The sequence below is a fragment of the Pundamilia nyererei genome, unplaced genomic scaffold (genome assembly GCF_000239375.1).
Source record: "Pundamilia nyererei isolate P.nyererei 1_Seehausen unplaced genomic scaffold, PunNye1.0 scaffold00118, whole genome shotgun sequence".
NCBI classification, from domain to species: Eukaryota; Metazoa; Chordata; class Actinopteri; order Cichliformes; family Cichlidae; genus Pundamilia; species Pundamilia nyererei.
The window spans coordinates 1,899,066-1,920,857 of NW_005187519.1; the positions used below are offsets into that span (position 1 = coordinate 1,899,066).

At 42.2% G+C, this 21,792-nt stretch overlaps 2 protein-coding genes and 2 non-coding genes across 4 annotated transcripts; 3 read left to right on the top strand and 1 right to left on the bottom strand.

The window, feature by feature from the left end:
• The first annotated feature begins 9,590 nt into the window (after positions 1–9,590).
• On the top strand, positions 9,591–9,663 carry trnar-ccu (transfer RNA arginine (anticodon CCU)). Its single transcript has one exon. It is a non-coding gene; the product is annotated as a tRNA-Arg (tRNA).
• Positions 9,664–9,669: 6 nt separating this feature from the next.
• trnam-cau (transfer RNA methionine (anticodon CAU)) lies at positions 9,670–9,741 on the top strand. The gene has a single exon. It is a non-coding gene; the product is annotated as a tRNA-Met (tRNA).
• Positions 9,742–12,773: 3,032 nt separating this feature from the next.
• On the top strand, positions 12,774–19,340 carry LOC102194270 (cyclic AMP-responsive element-binding protein 1-like). Its single transcript, XM_005742259.1, has 8 exons — positions 12,774–13,005; positions 13,912–14,009; positions 14,629–14,775; positions 14,898–14,998; positions 15,211–15,350; positions 16,975–17,148; positions 17,255–17,408; positions 17,503–19,340. The coding sequence occupies exons 2-8, from the start codon at positions 13,923–13,925 to the stop codon at positions 17,645–17,647; spliced, it is 948 nt and encodes a 315-aa protein (XP_005742316.1). The 5' UTR covers positions 12,774–13,005; positions 13,912–13,922; the 3' UTR covers positions 17,648–19,340.
• On the bottom strand, positions 19,336–21,414 carry mettl21a (methyltransferase 21A, HSPA lysine). The gene is made up of 3 exons (XM_005742258.1): positions 20,997–21,414; positions 20,790–20,901; positions 19,336–19,779 (listed from the first exon to the last, which is right to left on the bottom strand). Exons 1-3 carry the CDS (start codon positions 21,177–21,179, stop codon positions 19,382–19,384), a joined length of 693 nt encoding a protein of 230 aa, XP_005742315.1. The 5' UTR covers positions 21,180–21,414; the 3' UTR covers positions 19,336–19,381.
• Between the last annotated feature and the right edge of the window lie 378 nt (positions 21,415–21,792).

Below are 21,792 nucleotides of genomic sequence, written 5' to 3' on the forward strand. Positions count from 1 at the left end.
CAAAGACTGACAGAAAAACAGGAATGCAGGAAGTGTCAGAATGACAGAAAGAAAGGGGGGGGGCAATGGCAGGAAGAGCAATAGAGCGATAAAGAAAAGTCAGGGGGAAAAAGATAGAAAAAGGGGTGACAAGAGAGAGGGGAGAGGAGCTGGCGTCTGCTGGCAGCATAGCCGACCGGTGCGCTCAGGCTCTGTTCAGAATTCTGCAGGGCCTCCGCGGCCCCCGTGTTCCCCATCAATCTCAGCCCACTCTGGCAGCCGCCAGCAGCTGCATCTTAATCTGCTGGGGCTGGACGTGAGGACGGACAGGTCGCCTGGGCCGCAGAGTAAATAACCCTGCTCCTGACTGTCCCCTGCTATTCCCCTATGCATACATGGAAACGGCAACACAAACACGCACACAAACACACAACCTGGATGCTCTTTCTCCGCACACATATTTTATGATTCCTTTCTTCTGAAAGACGGCTGAGCTGAGCTAAGTGCTTGAGATGGGATTTCAGCATAAATTCTTTGGACATAAACCGTAATTTTGTCTCAAATGTTTTAGTGTTGATTGTATCAGAAGGGTTAAAATGGCCCGTGTGCATCAGATAATGCAGATGTTTCAGGTTTGCTCATTTTGACACTCTGCATTTAACTGATCCACGGATTTGTATATTTATATGTGTATGCGCTACTAATTTATGCTACTTACAGGAAAATGGACTGGTTCTTATATAGAGCTTTTCTCCTCTGCTGGAGCACTCAAAGTGCTTTTCAAACAACATTCATACAAGCACTTTTTCATTGCTAATAGCTTTCTATCTAACATTAACACACTTTCATGCTTCTGAAGCATCAGAGAGCAACCTGAGGTTCACTATTTTGCCCAAGGACACTTTGGCATGCAAACTGGAGCAGCTGGGGATCGAACTGCTAACCTTCCAATTAGTAGATGACCTGTTTTACCTCCTAGGGCCACTCTTACTGCTGTCTTTGTTGGACACTAGTAAAAGAGATTTTTCATCTTTAGTCTAATTTTCAAATAAAATAAACACACTAAACACAATGAAAATAAAACTAAGTGAAATTTGAATGTGTATCTCTTTACATATTATAAAGAAATTTAACCAAGAATTCTCATCTCTGTCAAACATAAGGCATAAGACAACCCCTTGTCCTGAATACATTCTTTTAAATTTACATGATATTTGTGACACTTCCTGCCCCATGGGTACCTTGCTCTCTATTTTAGGGGGGCCATTGTAAAGGCACCTCTTACATCTATCAGTTTTCATGTGTATTTGTCACTCACACACACACACACAAACACGCACAAAGCCAGCATCATCCTTGCAAGCAACAGTGGTGACAGCTGCAAAGATCTGACACAAAAGATCCGCTATCTTGGAAACACGGAGGAGGCGAGGTGAGAGAGACTGCGGATTAGAGAGCGGCTATCTCTCTCGCCCAGGGCCGTCTGACATCCAGGAGGCAGTCAGCACGAGTCACTGAGCTCTGAAGCTCTAAGGCCACTCCGCCCACAACCTCTATATGGCAGTCCTCAGCCAGGATCAATTGAATCTACAAGCCTGTGCAGCCTTCCACCACCCACCCCACCCCACCCCTCCTCTTCTTCACTGCTAAGACCTCACTGGGTCAAAGGTTAGAGTATCTTCCCCACCTGCCAAGCGCGCCTGCACCGATGGCTCGAGGGCAGAGCGCATTGTGTTCCCACTGGGGATATGGCAACCTTTGAACTCTGCAGCGAGAGAAGGTGAAGGGATGAGAGCGGGGTAGGTATGGTAACGGCATGAGTGACAGCTTCCCCTCGTCTCTCCACAGACACACAAAGACCGAGTCACATCCAAGCTGTAAAAACACAAAAACCACGTATACAGCCGGTCTAGATGGCGGAGATATACAAGGGCACTGACACACTGCACACTCGTCTCCTCTGCGTGACAGATGACCACACGCCCCGTGTCGTGGGGCTCTGCTGGGAGTATTAGAGTCCTGAATGACACGTTATGACCAAGAGAGAGAGGGGAGCAGCGCATCAAGCGCACACACTCGAAGATCTAGCCCATCATATGTGTGTGGTTGCCTTTACCACTGTCTTGCCCTCCCGCCGGCTGGCTGAAAGAAAAAAGGCAACAGGAGGTGATTGAATGTCGATTTCCACTTAGGAGAGAAAACAAGCTGAAAAAAGTCAGAGATCAGAAGCTGAAAGTATGTAAAAGCACTTCTGTTCTTTCACCGCGAGGATGTTTTTTTTGTTCTTCCTCACATCTCATATCAGATGTATTGAACCGATGTCGAACGAGACATAAAAGACAGCAGGCTGATATCACCCGTTCTAACATGATGTTTCTTCCTTCTTTCCTTTTTTTACTTCGCCAGATCATACAGTATTTTGAAAATGTTGTGTTCATTGGGGTAGAACTTCCTTTACATCCATAAGATTCTTGCAGGGCTTGGACTACGTGTTTTACCTCCAAGCACGCATACCTGTATGAGCAGTCATCTATTCCCACAGAACCCTAATTAAAGAAAATATTCAGGTCTCATTGCGCACTTCTGGAATCTTCACAGAGAGAAATGGCTTCAGCTGAAACTCTAAGTGAAAGAGAAACAACAGAGACTGGCTTCAAACTCTCAGCAATCAAAATTCAAAAACCGAAAATAGGGAAAAGAGAAAAAAACGTGGTTCTTAAAATAAATGAGAATTGGCAACCTTCACTACATATCGTGCTGTTAGGCTCATGTTTTTTCAGGTGCCAGGTGTTTCAGGTGAGATGATGAATGACCGGTTTGACTGTACACATCTGTGACTCTGTGTCCCATAAGAAACTGCAAACCTATTTATAGCACAACAACTTTGGAAAGTTATCACAGTGGCAAATATTTTATCTTTTTTTTTCAGACGTGAGCTCCAGCAAGTGTCAGCAGAATGGGATTCGGATATTGTCCGCATCAGTCCTGTTGTACTAACAGGAGACACCCTGCTTTAAATGCATTCGTACTGCGAGGGGCAGAACACGTGATTACACGTGATGTCTGTACACTGTGAATTCATCAGCCTGCCACAGGTACAACCTGACTTGTCGAGCAAGTTTATTTATATATATATATATATTATATTTACAACATCCAATGTGAAATCATCGAAAACTATCCAAATGATTTAACCATTTAAAGCACGAAATGGAGTATTTATTGAACCTTCCGCAAACCTTTTTGTAAATCAAATAAATATTAATTTGCATTTATGAGTTTTAATTTGTATCACATTTGCTATATCTGGCTTTTTTTTTCTTTGCAATTTACTGCCTCAAAATCTATTCTACCATTTATTTTGGTTTTTCAGGAAGAAAAAAAATCACTTTAATGGTGTAGAAGTCTCAAAAGCTTATAAAAACATATTTGACATGTAAATCAAATAGCCTACAATAGACTGGGTGTTGAAGAGTTCAAACAAAAAACTGATAGCAGTAAATAATAAGTGTAAAAGAGATGTAAATTGAACTTCCGGTCGAGTGTACGCTGGCGCGCTTGGCTGCCGCTGCTCACCGGTCATTATTATTATTATTATTACTATTTTACTATTATTACTATTTTTACATTCTCCTACCCTTCCCTCCCCTCAGGTTAAGTTTGGGTGTCATACTTAATAATTCATTCCAGTCTCACATTAATTACATAACCCGGTCTGCTTACTTCCACTAACGTAATATTAACCGACTCCGTCCCTTCCTTACTCCCCATGCTGCTGCCATCCTTGTCCATAGTCTTATTATGTCCCGTATTGATTACTGCAATTCCCTCCTATTTGGTCTCCCTGAAAGGTCCCTTCATAAACTCCAACTTCTTCAAAATTCTGCAGCACGAGTCATAATTCGTACTCCGTTAAGAGCTCATATTACCCCAGTTCTTCAGCAGCTTCACTGGTTGCCCATAAAAGCCAGGATAAATTTTAAAATCTTACTTCTTACATACAAGTGTGTCCATAAATCTGCTTCTTCATATTTGTGTGACCTGCTCCATATCACCACTGTTTCCCGCCCTCTCAGATCATCATCTGCTATTCATCTTACTGCTCCGTCCTTACGCCTTATTACTATGGGAACAGAGCTTTCAGTCGCTCTGCTCCTCGGCTCTGGAACTCTCTTCCTCTTGCCACAGGAAATATTGACTCCCTTTCCGTATTTAAGTCACAGCTCAAAACACATCTGTTTAAACTGGTTTATTCGCTTTAGTGCTGATTTTATCTGTTGTCAACCTCTGTTTTGCAATTTTAACTTATTTTATGACTATTGTTCCTTTTATTAATTTTGTTCTTCGTAAGGTGACCTTGGGTTTCTGAAATGCGCCCTCAAATAAAATGCATTATTATTATTATTAAAATGAATCCGTAACTTAAAGCTAGTCTGAATAAAAACAAGTATGTAGTCAGTGTTTTAGTGAGGTAAATGACCTAATCTGGCGAGGGAGATGATTCCAGAGTTTTGGGGTGTCACTGGAAGCCAATCGAAAACTCAGAATTTCTAGAAGGTGGTGATCAACAGATGTAAGTAAGCGTCATAGGACATAGGTTTGTAAAAGATTTGTTCAGTCATGTGGAGCGAGCCTAGGGAAGCGCTTATAAGTGATAATTTAGAATTGATCCTGTACTTCACAGGAAGGACAGTGCAACAATTCAGGAATTAGAAAGCTAAATATGATCAAGCCTTCATGCACCTGTCAGGTGTGTAGCAGCATTTTAAACCAACTGCAGTCGTGCTGTTAGTGTTTTGTTTAGTCCAACACATAACGAGTTAAAGTAATCCAATTTAATGTCCTATCTAAATGATTTAGACATCGGCGTTTTCACACAGGCCTTCATTAGGTAATGTCTAGAAAAGTTCAAGGCTGTGATACATGTATGGAAAACAGCGTGATTGCGCTGCACTATGGTTGAAGCTGTGCCGGGTTTAATAGTATATTTTTTACAAGGCTAAATCAGCTTCGATTGCAACAGTCCAACCTTATTTCTCTTTAAACTAGGATGTCTGCTGATGCCAAATACAGGTCCCTTATCACTGCTCTTTTCTCCAAACGTAAAATCGATGCACCTCATTGCATGAAACGGAAATTATTTTTTATCTTTAAACTAAAGCCACGTGTCGATGTAGAAATAAATTATACTTTCAGGCTTGAATAAATGTAACAGCTACTAGAAGGAGTGATGTTTTATAATGAAACTGGGAAGAAGTGTCATTTGTTGTGGATTGGTTTCATCCTGAGCTGCTTATTAAGCTTGGTGCTAATATCAATCCAAGGTACTTATTCTGTGCATTTAATTAGGCGTTCTTCCCCCTAGCAGCTGCATTTAGGTTTATTGGCAATGTTCTGACCCTACAACAAACCTCGACATATCACTCCATTAGAGCTCAGCAAGAAAATTCTGTCCATACAGTAAGAGGAAATCCACAAAAAGGACCATCCATTTGAAGGATACCAGGATACCCATTTGATTTAGTAATCTCAGAATCCATTATCTAATCTCTTTGGCTGAGCTGCATCTATGATGGAAGCGAATTGCAGGAATGTAGCGATCAGAAACCATGTAAAGTGAATAACATTTGGTGACTTCAAGCTACTATCGGTGAAATAAAACTGAAGAAGCTACCATTCTGAGTACAGAATACCACTGACTGACATATGACCTGGTAGTAAATACACTATTTATAAAAGTTTTACTGACATTCAAACACACACACACACTGGATGCATCTGGTCAGCTCATGGTTCAGGATCTTGCCCAAGAATATTTCAACATGTGGACTGGAGGAGTCCCGGATTGATCACTGACCATTTGATTAGTAGATGACCCCCTCTAACCTCACAGGAAGCATAATGCTTTCAGTGTGCACCTTGCTTTAGCCTTTCGGGACAAACTGGGAGTAACCTCCTGAGAGGAGTACTAGTGGCCACTTGATGGTGGCTCCAAAAGAGAGTCAATGCCCACAGACTCCCATGTGAAAATATTTAACAGCATTAAAAACTCTCCCATTCTAATTCATTTGCTGGGTAACTGAGCTTGGTAGGCAGCTATAGATGATAGTCATACAAGGCCTCATTGAGTCATTAAACTGGACAGAGCCTTTTGTATCATTTTAATGGTTAATCTGACTAATATTGTGGTTTGCTTTGTGTCCATCCACAAAGATATTGCATTAATTAATCAATATGTGTATCTCTGTGCATTGTAAAACTTGCTTCCAGGTCGGGAAAATGAAGAAAAATGAAACCAACAATGACGTGTCTTAAACCTGCATTCTGTCTGAGAACCAATAGCTGTGATGGCAATAGCTATGGTTTCAAAAAGACTTACAGTCCTTTGGAGATTAGTTATGGTCCTAAATGTATGGAGCTACTAGCTTGGTATTAGCTGATAAATTTGTGCTCCACCTTTTCATCCAAATCAAAAAATAACACAGCGGTAGCCAAAATGCTAATGTTGAAGATTCAGAATGAAAAGTCCAAAACCAATAGGCAACGTACCTTTGTCCAGTTTTTTATACTGGCTAAAGTTATTAGCTTAGTATTATCTCACGAATTAACAAACCACTTTCTCATCCTTCAACAAAACCAGAACAGTGGTAGCCAAAATGCTAACACCGAAGCTTAAAAATAGAGTGTCCAAAACCAATCTGCAATGTCACAATAGCTTTATACTGTCTATGAAGTTGTTAGCTTAGTGTTAATGATAAATTGGTGCTACACTTTCTCTTCCACACAAAGTAACTTCTGGTTTAGATAAAAACAAACAAGCAAAAACAAAAACAAAGATATAGTGCTACCCAGAATGCTAACATCGATAGTTTAAAATTCAGAGTCCAAAACCAATGATCATGATAGTTACGTGTATATTTTATACTGTTAGTGAGAATTGCAGCCAGTAGTTCCCGTTAATTCTGGAACTACTGCAGTCTGGGCTTCCTGTTCCTGAAGCATGTCATGATTTTGATTTCTTTAAAGCTTATGTAAAACTAAACTGCATTCAGCGGATAGACAGTTGTTTTACGTGTGCATTAATTTGGTCTCCACATGGACCCTTCAACTGCATTCAAAGCCTGCATGATTGCGCATTATTAAGCAGGCTTCAAACAGAAAGGGATAATTAGAAGATATCTTCCCACCCTCCCACCACCCTCATTTAGATATGTGCTTAATTAAGAAGATGGATGGAAAGATGGATGGATAAATGAAACATATGAGCAAACATTCAGTCGGTGATAACTTTATGAATCTACTTACGGCCATGGGATTAGAAATGAAAACATGTAACCTTTAAGAATAAAAAAGCATCAACGATTAGATGGTCAGATGAAAGAGGCGGGGGGAGGAGAGAGAATGAAAAAAATCCTTGCATGGGGGGAAAAGGTGGGGGCGGCTGACACTTTGACGGATCGATTGAGATTGCCCAATACACGGTGTTGCCTACAGCCTAGATTAGCGAGAGGTCCGGGTCAGCACAATCTCTCCGTGTTAGATAACTTTCCTGCCTGGCAGCTGCAGCTTGATACCGCACCTCAACACCACAATATTTTACTTGATATCTCTGAAAGTCACATCTTCAGATTTGCAAACCGCCGCCTATGTGTGCACGATAGAGAGAGCAAGAAAGAGCGAGAGACAGACAGGCTGTGGGGGCCCAGTATCCATGGCAACCCCAGCCAGGTGCTCAGGTTCATATGCAATTCAGGTAATTCAACCTACAATGAAAAGCATGCATATAAGGTCACTGGTATTCAAATGCGCTGCATGTCTTCCTCCCCCCGTATTCATATTCAGCTTCTCCGTGGATGGCGGCCCTCTGCACGCCCCGTATGAGCTGACCTCTCCCACAATGCCCCGGTTGAGTGGCAGGTATGATATTTCCACACAGTTTGATTGAGTACTGCATTTAACAACAGTGTTGACAGACTGTATCAGGCACGGTATTAATTCAGTCAATATTATAGCACCACGCAGAGGAGACATGCCAGGGCTCAGAGGTGTGCTTGTTACACGCACCGCCTCAGGCCGTGGTTTGGTGGGAGTGAGGATGGGAGGGTCATGATTTTTCATACAACTGCATGATTTTAAAAAAATCACACGCAGGTACATATGCAGTGAAACAGAGAAAGAGGTGAAAACAGGCAGGAAAAAAACTGGGCAAAGAGGGAGCGACGTAAGGGCTCGCTGTCGATGGGGGTTTTGGAGACTTGTGTTAAGCCAGGGGCTTTGACAGCTCGGTTTAAGCAAGGAGAGGAAAGGGCTGCGGGTTGAAGTCAGATCTCTACTTCATATTCTGAAGATTGATCTCCCATCCTCCTCCCCCTACACCAGTTTGGACATCTGTGGCATCATTTTACTCTGTTGTTTGTGGGTGTTTCAGCAGTGATTTACAGTCAGGGTCATTGCTGCGGCGAAGCTCTACTTTCGCAACCAAATATTCTGCATTTGAAGCTCACCAGCGTTAACAGCCAGATTCAGATTTTGGTACAATCACCAGGCATGCCGCAGATGAGAAAATGTGATGGCTATGTGACAAAGAAGTGAGCTGTGCAGTGAATGATTGTGCTTGTGCCTGCTTTCAAATTTGATATGGAAAAATTAATGTTTATTCATACAGAGATGAAAGCAGCGAAGGTTAATTGAGTCACAGAAATGTAATCAGTGAGATTAATAAAGGATTGATTCAAATTGTGGATTTGTGGTATTTAAGGCAAAAATACCACACATTTTCTGGTTCTAGCTTCTCATATCTCATTATGTATCTTCTTTAGCTTCATCTTTCACAAAAAGAAAAATTGATCATCTTTCAGATTTGGATTTATGTGTCTTTAAAATGTAGTTTCATGTTCTGTCTGCATTTTTCAATAATAAATGGGACCTTTTATGTTAATTTCAAGTTTTGCATTTTTCTTGGATTCTTCTGCATCAATCATTCATTCATGGGTGGCTGTAGCTAAGGAGGTAGAGCAGGTAGTCTACCAATCAGAAGGTTGTTAGATGGCCCGTGACCTTATATTGCATTATTTTCATTATAGGTTGAATTACCTGAATTGCATGTGAATCTGAGCACGTGGCTGGGGTTGCCATGGATACTGGGCCCCCCACAGTTAACTCATTGTCATGTTCAAGAAACCACTTTGAGATGATTTGAGCTTTGTGACATGGTGTGTTATCCTACTTGAAAGAGCCATCAGAACATGGGTACACTGTAGTCATAAAGGGATGGACATGGTCAGCAACAATACTCAGGTAGGTTGTGGAGTTTAAACAATGCTCAGTTGGTATTAAGGGGCCCAAAGTGTGCAAGAAACCCCTTTGACTGTCTTAACTCTTTTTGACATAAATGAAGCAAAATGCTTCAAAGATTCTTTAAGAGTTCAAGCTTAATGTAACTAGAGCCGGTGATCCAGAGCTTAGTTACTCTCTGGTCCTCGTGTGGTTTTATGAATCTCCATAGACAACAGAAACACCACCAAACAAATAGCAGCTCCATTGTGCTGCTATTCACAATGGATCAGCTGTACACTAAACAATATGCAGCATGTTTGGGTTCCCTGTGTGCAGCCCCAGTGGCCTAATGGATAAGGCACTGGCCTCCTAAGCCAGGGATTGTGGGTTCGAGTCCCATCTGGGGTGCCTTTCAGCAGAGTGGCGCAGCGGAAGCGTGCTGGGCCCATAACCCAGAGGTCGATGGATCGAAACCATCCTATGCTAAGATTTTTGACAGCCAGAGTTCCTACATACACTCACTAGCCATATCATATCTAGTACCTGGTTGGACTCTCCCTTAACTCTTCTTGCCATAAATTGAACAAGATGCTGGAAAAATTCCTCAGAGATTTTTGTTCCACTACATCCCAAAGGTGCCCTATTGGATTGATATCCGGTGACTGTGGAGGCCATTTGAGTACAGAGAACTCATTAACATGTTCAAGAAACTAGCTTGAGATGATCAGACCTTGGTGACATGGTGTGTTATCCTGCTGGAAGCAGCCATCAGAAGATTATCACTGTGGTGATACACTGTGTGATGGACATGGTCAACAACAATACTCAGGTGATGATGCTCAGTTGATGCTAAGGAGCCCAAAGTGTGCCAAGAAAATATCCCCCACACTATTAAATCGCCACCCAGCAAGATGGATTTGTGCTTTCATGTTCTTTACACCAAATTCTGACCGTACCATCTGAATGTTGAGTCTCTTCAAAGCAGGGGGTGTTTTTCCTGTCCAGTCTGATTCTGGTGAACCCATGTAAATTTTAGCCTCGGTTTGTTGTTCTTAGTTTACAGGTGTGACACTCTAGTCTGTTTCTTTCAACATCTGACTTGTTTTGTTGTGCTCTTCTGCATACCTTGGTTGTAACGAGTGGTCATTTGAGTCACTGTTGCCTTCCTATCAGCTCAAAGCACTCTGGTTATTCTCCTAGGACCACTGACATCAACAAGGCATTATCACCGAGAGAACTGCTGCTCACTGGATATTTTCTCCTATTTGATCCATTCTCTATAAATCCTAGAGATGGTTGTGTGGAAAATTCCCAGTAAATCAGCAGTTTCTGAAATGCTCCAACAAAGTCCCTTAAATCTCCTTTCTTCTCTATGCTGATGCTCAGTATGAAACTTAGCAGGTTGAGTTGCTGATGAGCAATTGGCTGATTAGATATTTGCAGGACCAAGCAGTCCAATTTGTCCATGCCTAATAGACCTTTAATGGCATCCACCATTGTAACGACAAGGATACAGATATGAAGGGAAATAAAGTAAAGAGTAACAGATTCCCTGCTAAATAATTAGTCAAGCAACTAATCACCATCATTAAATAATTCAGTTTTTCTCCCTGTCTGTAGCAACATTCAGTAATGTGACTAATACATGTGTCAGAAAGAATGATGCAAACAAGCAAACTGTGATAAAAAAAAAAAATCTTGGAAATATTCAAACTGTTGTGCACATGCTTGATTTCATGTTCTCTCGGTGCACTGTGTGTGTGCGTGTCATCTGTTTCTGCAAATGCAAAACAATCACAGGCATATAAAGAGACTCATTTTCTCAGAAACACTACACACAATCCTAAAGATGCACAGCTTGCAAAGCCCAGTGTACATTCATTGATAACTAATGAAGCCTACCTGCTGATGCAGGCTAATTACGGTTTGCTAAGGCTATCCTATGGTGGTGGTCATTATCAAGGGAAATCAATGTCCAATCAAGTCCTTAACGGGGACTCTGGATCAGATAAAAAAGGCCGCTTTGTGACAAATATTTATTACATTTGCTATGAGAGGTTTTAATAATGAATAGGTGACTGCTGGTTCATTACTGGTGCTTGGAAGGTTTTCGCTGGCAGCTTCTATTCGGGCTGATTTTATGGCAAAGGACAGGAGATTGGTTTGGTCAGCAGTGCATATGTTTACACCAGTGGCGTAGTCAATCACTCAATAGGTGAAGATGCGTATGTTTGACATCTGTGTGTGTGTGTGCTTGTGCGTATTAAAAGGCCTCCGAAATGACCTCGCACATAGAGATTATAGCCATAAATTGGTCTGAAGTCTCATTTCCCCCACAGGATTTTGACCACCTGCCACAGCTTTGAACCCGTTTCACAACAGCTCCCGTCCCTGCGCTCAAAGTGACAGAGTTAATGAGTACATTTTATGGCAGGAGTCAACGACCAAGGAGAAGCAAATGTGATGCGAATGAGGGTGGTTGTAAATAAGTATAATAAGTAAAGCGGGTACGACAAAGCAGAGTTTTCTCATTAAAATCAAACTGCTGTTTGGTGGTACGAAGCTGAAACCACTGTTAGCGCTAATCAAATTCACAGATAACTAATCATATTGAGCAACAATAAAAGGAAACGTGGCCAAACATAACATTATGGGAGCAGCGTTGATGCTGAAGGTGGAGCTGGAAAAGAAATTAAGAAGGATTTTGCTGCCACCGTGTGCACTGCAAGAGAAATGCAGTCAGTAAACTGTAAATATATCCATGTTTTATAAATTAAAACGAACATTGAATTTTATAATCAAATGAATAGAAAATAAAACAAATTTAAAAGTAAAGAGAGACATTTAATTTAATAAAAAGAAGAACTAAAAATAAAAAGAAATTGATTGGTTTGGTCTATCACCTTTTCAAACTTCCACTGAACACATGCGTCATTGTGCTGCTCCCTTTAGGGTGCATTGTAAAGTCCCTTTTTCGCTCTAACTGAGCATGTCTCACTACCCATTCACATCCAAGTGCTTTCTATCTAACACACATACTCAGATGAATGCATCTGGAGCATTCAACAGCATTCATAGAGAGACAGAAGATTTGTCCAATATCAAGAAATCATACCAACGGGTGGACAAAGCTGGTTTGAAAGAGAGCAAAGAGGCACTGATCATGGCAGCACAGGAACAAGCTCTCAGCACAACATCCATAGAGGCTGCGGTCAACCACACCAGGCAAGACCCCAGGTTCATGCTGTGCAAAGATGCCCCTGAGACAATCCAGCACATAACAGCAGTGTTCAAGATGCTAGCAGGCAGCGCAAACCAAATGACTGCCCTTGTATACAAAATGGGATTAATAATATTCACATTGCTATATATGATGTCCTACGTATTCCATTTTATGCATTTTAATCATCTCTCCAACCTTTTTCTATCAAGCCAGTCGCAAATTCATGAACGGAAAACACTGCGCATGCTCGGACAAGTTCAGGCAGCCGTTTTCCTCGTCAATCTCCGTGGCTTCCTACCCCCTCCCGTGTCCTTCGGTAGTTTCCGTAAACTTCCGCCCCTCGCCGTGTCCACTCGAGTCCTTCCGGAGAAGCTGATTTTTCGTTGTCGTCGTCTCCCTCGTCCTCCTCTCCGTGTTGTTGTTCTCGGTGACGCGACGGAGGTGTAGCCTGACGCGGTCTCTTACGTGTCGGTCTGAATAAAAGTGGAGCTCCGTAGACCCGGGAGTGACGAAGCGAGTCCGTGTTGGTAAGAGGATACGCATCCGATGTTTGCTAAACAGATAGATGGCTGCCCAGAGAGGTTATTTGCGCCAAAATATCCGCACAGAGCCAACAAAGAGATCATGGCGGCGGTGTTGCAGAGGCTCACAAAATGAGTCAGTCTCTGCAAGGCTCGCAACACAGCAGACATAGGTATTAATGTGGGAGTGGGCTTGGATCTTTTTTTTTAAATCAAACTTCTCTAGAAATAAGTCACAGAAGCAGCTAGCCACTTAAAGTTACAACCACGTCACCTGAAACCAGTGTTTAATATTAATTTAAAAAAGCAACATCAGTGAATTAACTAGTTAGTGAAAGTGGTGTCTCCTAGTTGCAAAAAAAGCATACAATGCAGACATTTCCCTCCATAAAAACCCACAGCTAGCAACCTAATGGAAATTGCTAGTGCAGACTTGTTTGGACTACAAGTTTCTCCTTTCAGCAAAGCCTTAAACAGCGACAGGATTTGAAATTAAAGAGCCGAAATTGAGACACGATAAATGTGAAGTTTGTGTTGCACTCCCGTTAGCATGTTAGCATGCTCATTGGAGCTCATTCTGCCTGAGAGCTAGCACGCTAACTCTTAACTTGGTAACACTAGCCTTAGCTTTAGCCTCCGGCGTTAACTGCAAGCGTGAGCCTGGATAAACAAGCGGCTCATTTCAGTTCGCGTTAATGTTGTTGAGCCATAAGTATAACGTTCCGTCTTGCGTCATTTTTAAAATAATTTCGGCCAACAAGGAAACCGTTGAAAATGAGCTAAATGCTAGCATGTTAAGCTAAGCCACACCCTCCTTTAAGACCGAGCAAGTTTTTGAATGAGTCTGGTGTTCCCAGCATGCTGTTGCATTCACAAATAAGCCGTTTCTCACTTTTGTTTTCCCTCCATCAGCCAGATTTTAAATGACCATGGAAGCGGCTGCAGACACACAGCAAAGTGGTGAAACGGCTGTTTCGGAGTCTGAGGCCCAGCAGATCACCTTGGCACAGGTAGTGCTTTTTATTCTCATGCAGAGAGTGCAGAACTAGTGCAAGGAGTATGAATTTAAGTTTTAATGCTCGACCATTTTCAGTTTGCGTGAAAATGCTACGTTTCAAAGTTTTGTGCTGTGAGATTTTGGCTTGTATATCAAATACTACAGGTGAGATTCAGCAAAGACCCCATGATATGATATTGTAGCAGTTTCTGCAGTTATGCTGAGCATTGCAATAACAAATACTGTGATTTTCAACTGGAAATTATGCCGTCAAAGTTGAAACTTTGTAAATATCTGTATTATCCAGTAAGATAAAATTATCAGTCTGTTATCTGTCTGTAAGTGAATGTGGTCAGTCTTTCTGATAATACAACAGTTAACTGAGATAAATCAGCACGTGTGTTGCTGTCTACAAAGTCAGAAATTCTGAAATGCTGAGTAAATGTAAGTTTGCTCGGCTAGCTTTATCTCAGGATCATGCATGAGATGAGCCTATGGTAGCTCGTAGTGTTCTCCGACTATTTTAATTAATTTAATAAAATATTGATATTTGGTATCCCTGTATTGATGTTGCTGTGGGCTGTTTGTAACTATGCACATGTGTGGTTATACAATGTGTTTTATATTTTCAGGCATCCATAGCAGCAGCCCAGGTGTCCTCCAGTAGTCCCACAGTCACTCTTGTCCAGTTACCCAATGGTCAAACAGTCCAAGTGCACGGTGTGATCCAAGCCGCTCAGCCTTCGGTCATTCAGTCCCCACAGGTGCAGACGGTACAGGTAAGAGGAGAGGGGAAACTTCATCTTGCAAGTAATGACTGCAGTAGAGGATATGAGCTGAACATGATGGCTTTGAAGTTTGTAAATGAATTAAAATTGAATTTGAGATGATTTCCTTACAGATTTCGACTGTCGCTGAGAGCGAGGACTCTCAGGAATCTGTCGACAGCGTGACAGATTCTCAGAAGAGGAGAGAGATTCTGTCCAGGCGGCCTTCCTACAGGTCTGTGTGACACGCTGAGAAACTGCAGATGCAAACAGCATCTCCTTAATCTGTACTGCTTCCATTTTGTGTCTGTATGACGTGTTCAAAGCTTAGAAGACAATGACTGACACTCTTTCATTTTTATCAGCTATAAATAGACTATTTGCAGATATGAAACGAGGAGAAAATAAAAGGTTGCTAAGATTTTTCTGCAAATGTTCCTCTTACAGAAAGATCTTGAATGACTTATCATCAGATGCTCCAGCAGTGCCTCGAATTGAGGAAGAGAAATCAGAAGATGACTCAGCCCCTGCTATCACCACGGTCACCATGCCCACTCCCATCTATCAGACCAGCAGTGGCCAGTACAGTAAGTACTTTGAGACACAGATAGCTGGTGGTTTTTGTTAAAAATAAGTAGGTGTTAACGTAATCAAGCATTCTACTTCTGCTGTCGTGCAGTGAGACTATTTCCATCCATCCATCCATTCGCTTCCGCTTGTCCTTTTCAGGGTCGCGGCGGGCGCTGGAGTCTATCCCAGCTGTCATAGGGCGAGAGGCGGGGTACAAATTCACTAAATCAAATGACCAGATTAAGCAGACAGGGAACCTATTATGCTTTTTCTACATGCTGTTACAGTGGTGGATGATCATGTTAAACAAGTAATCCCAAACCTGTTTTTCAGGGATTGCCAATCAGAAAAAGGCCACATTTGATGCTTTGATTCAGACCCTGTTTATTTATTTATTTAAATTTTTTTTGCCTGTCCCGTTTGGCTCTTTTAAGATAAGATAAGATAACCTTTATTAGTCCCACACGTGGGAAATTTGTTTTGTCACAGCAGGAAGTGGACAGTGCCATCAGAATTATTGTCTAAAGGCGAAGAAAGATGCCCAACGGATTTACTTTACCAAATTGACCATCCCAGCCTTGCCGTAATGGTCCATTTGATTCACCTTTTGTTTATTTTATTTTCACTTGCTGAATACGGGACAGACTTGACTGGGGGAAAGAAAGAGGGAAAGAAAAACAGCTGAGAAGAGGGACGGGGGAGAAGGGCAAAAAACAAAAACCAACAGAATGGGCAGGGAAAAAAAAGAAAATGCATATATCGATCACCTGCTGAGAAAGAAAAAAGAAAACAAGCAGAAGAGAACAAGAGTAATAGAATAAACAACATCACAATGATATATGGGAATATGACAGTAAATACTAAATATTAAACATTATTGTGCAGCACATAAGATCAACAGAACACAGTGTGCTTTGAGGTAGGAGCCAAAAAGGGTGTAGTTTGTGGGTGTGATCACCCGTGTGTACACCTGTGAGCATGGACGCGCTTGTTTTTTTAAAAGGTTCCTTCATGTAATGATCTGCTAGAGGGTGGTGGGGGGGGGGGGCATAGCCCCATCCTCCAGGGCATAAAGCAGGTATGGAGGAGATCAAAACTCCAGACATCCAGAGGCCTCCAGAACACAAGAGACTAAGGAAGACCAACAGAGGGGCAGCCGCGCCACTGTCCCAGAAAGAGCTGAGGAGAGTCCCAGATGAGGGCTCACTCAGCAGCCGCGGAGCAGAAGCCAGGGGGGGTTGCAGTGACGCGCCCGTGAGCTCCGCCGGCAGCCAGCTGTGCCTGAGTGACCGAGCCCCAGGCCGAGAGGCCGGGGGCACCCCACCTCCGAAGTGGCCCGAGTGAGCCCCAGGCTCCAGGCCCCGATTCAGACCCTGTCTAATGTTTCCAACATTAAAGACCAGTGTTAAGATTATCCTTGACCTGTACAGACTTAATGCAGTTTAGAAAACCTGTGGATATTGTGAATGAATGATGTTAAGTCCAGTATTTTCCTTCTTTTCCTCCTACAAAAACAGTATTTGTGATATGACAGTTTGTGTGGAGCCCCATATCCAGTAATGTTTACAGTATTGGATGGAGGAGAACAACACAGAAAGCAATTGGTTAAAAGTCCTAATGCACAATTTTATCCTTCTGCAGTTGCCATTACCCAGGGTGGAGCCATTCAGCTGGCCAATAATGGCACGGATGGCCTGCAGACGCTCACCATGGCCAACACTGCTGCAGCCCAGCCTGGTGCCACCATCCTGCAGTATGCTCAGACCAGTGACGGGCAGCAGATCCTCGTGCCCAGTAACCAGGTGGTCGTGCAAGGTGGGAAAATGGTTTCCACAGTGTTTAGAAGTGAAGTTCCACAAAACCTACACTATTTGTAAAGCTTTGCTGAATGAAGCACTGACTGTTTGTCTTTGTTCACCAGCTGCTTCTGGTGATGTCCAGGCCTATCAAATCCGCACAGCCCCCACCAGCACCATCACTCCTGGGGTGGTCATGGCAACTCCACCCACAATCAGCGGATCAGGAGCCACTGAGGAAGTCACACGCAAACGGGAGGTCCGACTGATGAAAAACAGGTATGGCGAGGTTAATTAGTAACTCGTACTCAATTGCTTCTGTAGGTGTCAAGCTGATGTGAGCTTCATGTACCCGCATCCTCTTGTCTCACAGGGAGGCAGCCCGCGAGTGCCGTCGGAAGAAGAAAGAGTACGTGAAGTGTCTGGAGAACCGCGTGGCCGTGCTGGAAAACCAGAACAAAACCCTCATCGAGGAACTGAAAGCCCTCAAAGACTTGTACTGCCACAAATCAGAGTAGAATACACCTGCCGGTGGCTTGACAGGTGATCCCCAGCACTTGTGTACAGAGACTCAGCACAGAGCCATGCATCTGGATGCGCCCTCCTCTTTTCTACTCTTCTGCTTTCTTTTTAAAAACTGCTGAAAAATGTGTGAACGTGACTCACCAGGTATAAAAAACAAAAAAAAACAAAAGCCCCATCCCACTTTGGTAAATTGAAACCTTGTCCCATTTGGGCAATTTAAAACCCCCATCCCATTTGAGCAATTTGAAATCAACCACCAGTTTTCCCCCATTAAAAGGATCAGGCGGTGCTCACAGTGAACGTGGAGGAGACTGCAACTTAAACAGGGTCTGCGTGGCAAGGTGACAGAGCAGGGAAACTAGCTGTTATCGCCAAGGACACCACCGAAGGGAAGCATTCCAGTCACTGGTGCCCGGACTACCCGGGCAACATCACCAGCAATGGGGGAACTGACCGCAAGCACCACCGATGATGATGATGGAACTTTTTTCTTTTCTTTTCCCTTTCGGAGAGTATAACTTCACGTGAAACATTTCTATCTGTAACTCTCGAATTAACATCTGTTACTTATTAATGCTTATACTTATAGGTGGCCTGTGTCTTGGACGTTTTTATCTTTTAAGATGTGTGTTTTGGTTTGTTCTGAATTAGATTGTGCTTCTACAATGCCATGTTTCTTTTTACTTTGTTTTACCCAAGTATATTTTTGCTTTTATACAACGTGAACAAAAAACTAACCATTTAGTTGTAAAATGGTTTTTTCATGTTAACTGCAGCAGTGAGGAGATGGTAAAAGTTGGGCAGCAGTGAAGTTGGGGGGGGGGACTTTTTGTCTTCATTTTTTTTAAAACTTCAGAGACATTAAGTGGAAAATTGCGTAATGGTGTCCTGTTAATTACCAGATTTTGGTGGTAAAAACAAAGGCAAAATAGGCCTTCGACAGTACAGGAAGTGGGAATAACGGATAAATAAGCTGCTGCACGTTTATCAGAGATTATATACTGTAAGCAAAACCTTTTTCTTTTTTCTCTCTCTCTCCATAGACTCATGGATTATTTTTGAACAATAACCAAAAACTTAATGAGCCTTACTTGTTATGCAATGAAAGAGTTTTTAAGCAGAATTCAGAGACAAGTGGATAAAGCACTGGAATCATGGAATTACATCAGAGGGGGGAAATTTGCCATACCGGGCCCCTCTGAGGCCTCGGTCACCGTCTCTTAATTCTGTTTATAGTAATATGAGCTAGCATGTGCACTTTCTTTGCATTTACAATCCTTCAGCATTTCACCGCTTTCTGGGTAAATCTACCACTCATCTGCAGTTAATCAAATGTTGTTGCATCAATGTGTTTGATCACTTTTCTTTTTTTTGTAAATGGAGCATCAAAGCTCACCAGATACAACTCAACTGCACCCACTTTGTGAAATGACTGTAAGATCAGGTGGTGTTGGTGGTTCTAAAAGAAAATATTTTTGTGATAATGGGATGCCATATTGTATTCTTTAGGTATTATGTATAGTCATGATATAGTATGCTTTTTATGTTGCTTCTCGTTTATTTTTTTTGTATTCACTATTTCTAAATGTCAGCAACAACTTGTATAATAATACAGTGCATTACGTTAGAGCTATTCAGATATGACACTTTTGGCAGCTGTTAATAAATGTGTTTCTGGTAATCTGATTTTAAAACATTTTATTTCATATATTAAAACGAACAAATGGTCACAAGTCTCTCTTCCGTGTCAGTTTGCAAGCTTTGTATAGGTGTATGTCTCTTTGTTTGTCGTAGTGGACTTCTTCGACGGTGAAGCGCTGCTTAAGCATGCCTAGGAAGTTCGTGTCTCGCTCATAGCGGAGCTTGCAGGCCAGTAACACCACAGTGGCGTCTGAGCTCAGGTGCTCCAGCGTTTCCAGCAGAGGCAAAAATGTGTCCTCCAGGTAAATGATATCCGCACCCAGAACCACATCAAACCCTCTGGCTGGGTATCGCTCGAGGCCCTCGCCCCAGGTCAACTCAGAGACCACCACTGATTGTTGGGAATCTGGGGGCAGGTTTGCTTTCACGTTAGCAGAGAGGAAGTCCAGCGCAGGCTCTCTGTCAGTGATGGTCACTCTGGCACCTAGGGAAGGGTTAGAGTAGGACTATCACAGCTTTCCTTGTTCACCCGCCGCACTCTCAAGGGTTTTTGATAGTGCTATGAGATACTGCAAATTTTGGTATCGATCTGATACACAGTAAATACAGGGCCAGTATTGCTGATATCAATATGGATACTTTAAACCTATGAAGGGAGATTATGTAGCGGAGAGTAGTGTGTCATGATGAATCCTGAACAAATTTTAATGACCACTAAATCAATTTGATTTTAATTTTCCACAATAATGAGTTAACACAACAAAAAACACCTTCAGTTTTTGGATAAAGGTGGGCAGATTAATCCAAATATCGACGGTATTAATATCCTTCAATACTAGCCCAATAGGATCGATACATACTGTGACATCTCTGTGATATATAGCCTGTTGCAGCACATTTAAACAACTGAAGCTGACCTACAGTGTTTTAAACATATGCATATTTAAATTCAAGGTCTCCAAAAAACACAGTTTCAAAATACACAAAGTGCTGAAAGGTGTGTTTTTTGTGTTAACTCATTATTGTGGAAAGCAAAAATTTCAGTGATTTAGTGATCATTAAAATGTCATCAGAATCTACTAATTGATCACAATTTATCATAAATAATGACACTGCTCTGACCTTTATATGCTGCCTCCACAGGTTAAAAGTGTCAGCATTGCTGTCTTCAGCATTAGCCCTGTATTTATTTGGTATCACACACGACTAGTTTTGGAGACAAGGAATCCAAATGAGCCTGTCTCTAAAGCATCTTGGGTCAACTTCTGTTGTTTTAATGTGTTACATATGTGTGTATATTTTTCATTATTTTATATTAATTATTTAACACAGTTCTTTTGTGTACATACTGAACTTAAAGGTTTGAAACCAAAGTGCTGATCCTTTTGGGCTAGTATCGATCTGATACCAATAGCAGCATTGGTACTGATACTACTGATGTTTGGAGTGATCCGACCACCTCCAGTTTTTGGTGGTTAGTAATTATGCACTCACCTAGCAGAGCTGCTACAATGCCCACCAGACCAGTGCCAGCTCCCAATTCAATTGCTTTCTTCCCCTTTAGCTCCACTCTTCCCAGCTCCAAGTACATACACATGACCACCGCCTGGGCAGTAACACAAATGCAATAGTAATGTATAAATCTAATGAAACATGGAGGAATTATTGAAGCTAAGCACTGCTGCCACTGTTGTAACGTACCGCATCCCACACAACTGCCGCCACACCGAGCTTTTTCCAGTCCTGAGCGAGTCGGAGGTCGCGGTTGGCAAACCTAAACTGTGCTGATGAATTGTGGAGTTTGGAAAGCGCAGGCAATGGGTTTTCTACATAGGGAACGAGAGCCATGTTTGAAATAAATAAAACCCACACTCGTTTACACATGCGCAGTGCGCTCCTCCTTCTTCTTCGACGTTTTCCCTAGGCTGGCTCATTGATTCGTTTCCGCCATCTTCTGGAGTTATTATATAGCTATTATTTAATTCGTTTGTTAAAGAATGTTCTTAAGGTATATGAACCAACTTTTAGCGTTGATAGTTGCCTTGTTTTCTTTAATAAATACTGAAGCGCAAGAGACCGATTCGCTTTCAGGCAACTGAAGACGGCAACCCGTGTTGACGTCAACGAACAAATTTAGCCAATCACGTAACTGCCCAGCTAAAAGTGACCAATGGGAAAAGAGTAAGTCTTTGCGATGGGCGTGTCTGCAAGATTTTCTTAACGGGGTTGTGTTTTAGCTAGGAGGGGGCGTGGTCCGAAAAAACCCGCAGGTCTGTAAAGGTAGCAACACATAGCAGCGATGTAGCTTCCGGTGTACTGCAAATAAAGGGTTTTTGAGCTGCGTGAAGAGACTCACTCTGTGCTGAGAGTATAGACATAAGAAATAAAAAAGAAAAGAAATACATATTTTCATCGAATATGAAAAGGCTGCACAGTGGTGGATATTTTCTTAGTAAGAACCTGCCACCAATGGCATCTATTGCAGCTACAGGTCCAT